The sequence below is a fragment of the Charadrius vociferus genome, unplaced genomic scaffold (assembly GCF_000708025.1).
Source record: "Charadrius vociferus isolate BGI_N301 unplaced genomic scaffold, ASM70802v2 scaffold14, whole genome shotgun sequence".
NCBI classification, from domain to species: Eukaryota; Metazoa; Chordata; class Aves; order Charadriiformes; family Charadriidae; genus Charadrius; species Charadrius vociferus.
This window is the reverse complement of record NW_009648876.1, coordinates 10,683,056-10,688,894: the sequence shown is the minus strand read 5'-3', so window position 1 is coordinate 10,688,894 and position 5,839 is coordinate 10,683,056. Positions and strand designations below refer to the sequence as shown.

The 5,839-nt window shown below is 48.7% G+C and overlaps 1 protein-coding gene across 1 annotated transcript; it reads left to right on the top strand.

Annotated features, from left to right (window-relative positions):
- The first annotated feature begins 256 nt into the window (after positions 1-256).
- ZDHHC22 (zinc finger, DHHC-type containing 22) lies at positions 257-5,561 on the top strand. The gene is made up of 2 exons (XM_009886986.1): positions 257-818; positions 5,120-5,561. Exons 1-2 carry the CDS (start codon positions 257-259, stop codon positions 5,383-5,385), a joined length of 828 nt encoding a protein of 275 aa, XP_009885288.1. The 3' UTR covers positions 5,386-5,561.
- Positions 5,562-5,839: the final 278 nt, after the last annotated feature.

Below are 5,839 nucleotides of genomic sequence, written 5' to 3'. Positions count from 1 at the left end.
TGCAAGTTCGCCGGAGGCAAACGCCGGGGCCGGGGTGCCTCCTCCGGGCGCCGGCGAGCGGTCGCTGCCCACGGGCTGTCCCTTCGCCCCGGCCCGACCGGGGCCGTGGGGAGGCGGCGAGGGAGAGCGGCCCCCGGAGGGCACTGCCCGGCGACAGCGGGGCCGGGACCCGGCAGGAAATGGAAGGATGAAGTGTGCAGCCGGAGCGGTGATGTTCCTTCTCTCCTTGCTTTCCCCTGCAGGAACGTAATCCGCAATGCTAGTTCTCAGGTTGCTCAATGTTGTCGCTCCAGCCTACTTCTTGTGCATCTCCCTAGTGACCTTCGTCCTCCAGATCTTTCTCTTCATCCCCAGCATGTTCAGAGACCCTTCCACCACCCCACTTTTCTCTCCTGCTCTGCTGCATGGGGCCCTCTTCCTCTTCCTCTCAGCTAATGCCCTGGGCAACTACGTCCTTGTGATCCAGAGCTCCCCCGAGGACTTGGGCAAGGGCTCAAACTTGGGCGAAGGAGCCGAAGTGGTGGCGGACTGGCTGGACGGAAGCAGGTCCCCTGGCTCAGCCTTGCCCAGCACTCACTTCTGTAGACTGTGTGCCAGAGTCACCCAGAGGCATGACCACCACTGTTTCTTCACAGGGAACTGCATCGGGAGCAGGAACATGCGAAACTTCATCATGTTCTGCCTCTACACCTCCCTGGCTTGCCTCGACTCCCTGGTGGCAGGCATGGCTTACATTTCAGCTGCACTCTCCATGTCCTTTGCGAACCCGCTGGCCTTCCTCACTCTTCTGCCTCACTCCATCAGCCAGTTCTTCTCAGGTAAGGACTCCTTCCTTGGAGATGAAGAGCATCTTACTCCTCCAGGGCTCCCACAGCGCGGGGGACATGATCTTCCTCAGTTAGCTGTGTGTGGGGAGCGGTGGTGGGGAAATGTGCAAGAGGGAGAATTGGCTGTGTTCAACAAATCATCTTTGGAGGCTAGAGACAGCCTTTGCAAAGGACTTTGCTTCACCTGAAATAGAGGCTGGGACACACTCCAGGTTACAGCCACAGCCCTATTCCTAATGCTCTGGAAAAAGCCCCATAACCAGCTTGCTGGTGATGGAATAGGGATATCTGTCATGCAGGGAGTGTGTTGCACTTAGACAGAGGAGAGGGATTTCACTCATTGTACTGCAGGTGAGGGGAATCTTCTGCCTTTCCTACAGGCATAGGTGGGGGGTCTGTAGGGTTTTGTATCCTACAAGCCTGCAGGTTCCCCATATCCCAGCGGAGATATTCTCATTCTCTTCATCCAGGTCCACTCACTCCCTCCACTGTCACCCACCTCCTGACTCCTGGCAGTACAAACTTACTGAGATCTTGCCAGCCTTCCAGCACAGAAGAATTGGGGCTCAGGCAACAGAAACCAAAAGAGGAGTTAATGTGACATGATTAGCCCCCTCTTTCATGACCCCAGTCTGGGACACAGGTCCACAGAGAACCAGGGGACATTCTCTATGCCTGCTCCTTGCATAAGCTCCACGGCAAAAGCAAATAGCCCTTTCTCCTTGTCCCCATCCCTTACCCTTCATTCGGCTTCTCCCCCTTTCCCCTCTCTCCCTGCCCTTCCATAAATCACTACAAACCTTCCCCTTCCCCCTCCTGACTCTGCTCCCATAACTCTTCCTCTCCTCTTTCAGCCTTGCCTCTTCACCTTTCAACACCCCCTCAAACTCTCCAACCTCACCCCTTTCTCTGTCTGAACCTAAGAGCTAGATAAAGCCTGGTCTCAGAGATTTGCCTGTGCAGGCAGCCTAGGCTGTTATTCTGCCCTGAAAGCCACTGCAGAAAAATGCTATTTCCCCCCCTGTGCAGCTCATGCCTCGCACACTTAGATCAGCTTTTGTTAGACTAAAATAGGTATCCCATATATTTTAGCTTTGCAGATTCAGCTGAGCTCAGTAAGAAGGGCCCGGAATCTGTTTTGGCTCGTGCACCATCACCAGAAGTGTTGATTATGATCTGAGCGTGGAGTCTCCGCTGCTGGGGATACAGGAGCCAGAGAGGCCCCAGCTTGCTTTTAGAATTCCAGGCTGGGTTTGCAGGGTTGCCATCTGAAAACAAACAAATATCTCTCTACTTGGCAAATTAGCAGATTTGTCATGGTAATCACTGAGAGACAATAAACATGAAATCCTGCCATGACATTTTTATGGAGTCATTTTTTCAAGTAGAAGAATTTTTGTAAATAATGTTGCACGAGCTTCACTAGCATTAAAAACACTGGGAATGATTTTCCCCTGTGCCTAAGCTCTGATCAGCACAGCAGCCTGGGAGGGGGAGCAGGGATGTGGGAGGAGATTATCAAGGAATTAGTTCTCTCTCTCTCTCTGACTCCGTGGGCTCATCTGCACCGATGGGTCCTGGCATATGCTTGAAGAGCCACTGAAGTGCCCCAGCTCTGGTGTAAGCAACTGCAGTGCCAAGGACAGCATGGGGAGTGTTTGAGGAGGACCCAATGGGGCTGGGTGAAGGGCTGGGAGCTGAAAGCCAGAACACCCTCAAGAGGCAGCAGCTCCCAGCATGTTCCCACTGAACCTCTAGCTCGGCTTGGGGGAGAACTGCTGCCTCACACAGCAATATATGGGCACGTGGTGTCCTGGTTGTTTGGGAGGAACGGCCTACTGGGTTTCTACCAGCACGTTTAACCTCCAGTTCAGGAAAGAAAAACACAGCCTGGAATAGTTACCAGGAGGAGTTGTCCACCCAATATTTTTCAGCTAGCATAACTATGACTTAAGGGTTGTTGTAGGATCCAAACAGAGCATTGCTATAGCAGGGAAAGAACTTTGCCTTTCTTCTTCTTCTCCTCCATCACACCCTCTGCATTGGGAGAGGAGTAAAGGAGGGTGAAGGGTGAATCTGCTGGTCTTATGTCAACTGAGTGTTCCCTCCTTTCATGCTGGAAAAATTTTCAGTTGGCTCATTCTGCCCAGACTGTGCCCGGGCATGGATTTCAGAATCTGACCCAGAGTCTATAATTTGAGCCTGTGATTCAGCTTTTCTAGAATAGATAATGTATGGCAATAAGCTTGAGATCATGCCAGGTCAGTTAGAGAAAAAGTGAATCCAAGACTATAATGGACTGTGGTGATGAGGGACAAAAGGGTAGCACTTTTATAAACACAGGTCAGACTGGATCTGCAAAAGAAATTATAGAAAATGCTTTATGTAGATAACCTGAGGAAAAGGTTAAAAAAATCATGTATCTGGGAAGCACGGCTCAGAGATGCTTAATATTTGCAAGGGGAAACAAAGGTGATTACTCTCTTGATGTTGAATTTCAGCAGCTCATAGAAATAAAGCTTACAGCCGCCTTGCAAAGCCTCTAAAGAAAATAGCTGTCCTTCTCCATATCCCATCTGAGTACCAGCGGTAGGAAAGAACAAATGTCTGTCACACTCTGGTTCAGCAAAAGAGGGGCAGAGAACCCCATATTTGGCCCTGGGCTTCCTACCTGATAGATTAAGTTATTCTGACAGAATTGGTATGAGGATTTGTCATCATCCTAAGGGGCTTGTTCTTCCCTTGCTGAATTGCATATGAAGCCCACTGAGCTGAATGGGATCTAATGAGAAGGGAAAGATGACTTTGCATTTAGGAAGAAAACTGAATGACTTCTGTGTCTTTTTCAAGTAAGGACGATCTCTGAAAGCTCGAGGCTGTAGTCAGTGTCCTTACGAATCATCCTCAGAGGGGCCTGCTGGCTGAGCCCAAAGCTTGACGTGATTGTCACAGGTCAGCCCCAATCTCTCACTTAGAGCACTGCCAGGTGGAGAAGCCGGGATTCGCAGATTGCAAAACCAGATGACACCATCTAATCCGTCCTTCTGTATAAGAGAAGCAAGAGACGCTTATCCAGCCACCCTTGTATTGAACTTAAAACCTGAAGCAGCCATGTACCTGTTTTAGGCAGCACACCTCTACTGCCCATGCAATCTCTGCTGCAGCAGAAACGCTCTTGTAGGGCCTTAGAGCGACCAGAGCTTTCACCTGCCCCATGGTCTTGCAGAGGGACGGGAGCGTGTGAGAGCTTTCTCATTCTTAAACCGCGAAGGGACCAGTGAGAGGATATCAGCTATTTATACTAGTATTGACACACATTTAATTTTCTTTGTATACCCGTGTGTAAATATGGGTGTTTAATAATAGACCAATATACATAAAATATGTGTGTACGCATTCATATGCACACACAGAGATTATTGTTTTAACGGGTTTAGATCTGCCTACACACTGAAAGGTCACTCCGTGATACCTGCTATTATACTAATATTCTCCAGAAGGAGTTCTAAAATCATTGTAGAGGAAAGGGCCCACAGAATATTTTTATTTAAATATATTCAGCATAAATGTATGTTACAAAACCTGTTAAATTAGGAGCTTCAGACCTACAAAGTATTTTGAATATTCTAGCAGCAGCTTTAAAAATGGAATTTGGATTGTATTTTGGAAAGTTTTCGGTTTCTGTTTCTTGCATTCATATGAAAACTGCCTTTCCCCAATGGTAGGAAAGTAATTACTGATTTATTTTTCTTTTTTTAACATATTTTTAATATATATACATATAGTGATTTGAGAGAGAGAGAGAGAGAAATCCCAAATCTTTCTGCCTAGTATTAATGCACGCAGGAAAGCTTCTGGAAGCATCTACATGCTGTAGGACCTATATCTCTTTTCAAAAGGAACCTAGAAATCTTAGATTCACTGCGATGAGCAGGTAGGTCCTTAAATAAATTAACCATTCCTCAAAATAGTGCTGAAGTCTTACAGACATGTTTCACTTCTGGCTGAATTTGCCCCTGTAATCTAGATCCTCACGTTAACAGCAAAGGGAGAAGTGTACGGAGACCATCATCATTTTAGTATTTCCCCAGCGAGGTCCATTGCATCAGACGCTACTAAGGAAACAGTATTATATAGTTAGAGCAACCAGCCTGTATTCCTCCTACCTCCCCACTTGTGGCCAGAACATAGGCAGCTCATCAGTTCTCGGGGCTGAGTGTTACACTGGCATGTGAGGTGTGTCTAAACTCTTTATTTTATTGTCTTTCCTCTCCCCGACTCTCCATCTGCAGGAGCTCTCCTTAGCTCTGAGATGTTTGTCATCCTCATGCTCTACCTCTGGCTTGGGATCGGACTGGCCTGCGCTGGCTTCTGCTGCCACCAGATGCTGCTGATCCTGCGTGGGCAGACACGGTACCAGGTGCGGAAAGGGATAGTGGTAAGAGCCCGGCCCTGGAGGGAGAACCTGCAAGAGGTCTTTGGCAAGAGGTGGCTGCTAGGACTTCTCATCCCTGTGCTGAACGTGGGAAGTGACTACCGTAGGCAGAAAGAGAAATAAAATCCCCAAGCTTGTGTGTGTATCCCATGCACACACCACCTCCCCTGTTCTCTCCTGCTGTCTCCTGGATCACTAAAGAGCTGGGCTACTCCATCTCTCGGGATTGCAGCCTCTGTGGGAGGAAAGGACTGGCTATCAAACAGAATAAATTTAGCATATTAACAAGGAGATCACAAACCACGTAGATGAAGAGATACCACAGCTTAGTAGTCACATCACTGCACCTGTGTACGTGGCAACAGTCTTTGAACTAGCAGAAAAATTAGTCAGACCCTCCAGTGGCATCCTGCCTGACTCCTGCAGCCCCCAGCCCCGTTAGCCCCCTATATAGTCCCTAACGAACTGCAGCAGGAGCTTTCAGAGAGCCTGGGCTGTTGTGACAGACTGCAAAAATGGTGTCTGTTCTTTGGGAGGGGTTTGCAGGGTGCCTTTTCGGCTCTTACATACTTGAGGA

Coding starts and splice junctions, on each gene's coding strand:
- ZDHHC22 (XM_009886986.1), top strand. CDS start 257: ATGCTAGTTCTCAGGTTGCTCAATGTTGTCGCTCCAGCCTACTTCTTG. Junction 819..5,119: donor CATCAGCCAGTTCTTCTCAG/GTAAGGACTCCT, acceptor CTCCATCTGCAG/GAGCTCTCCTTAGCTCTGAG.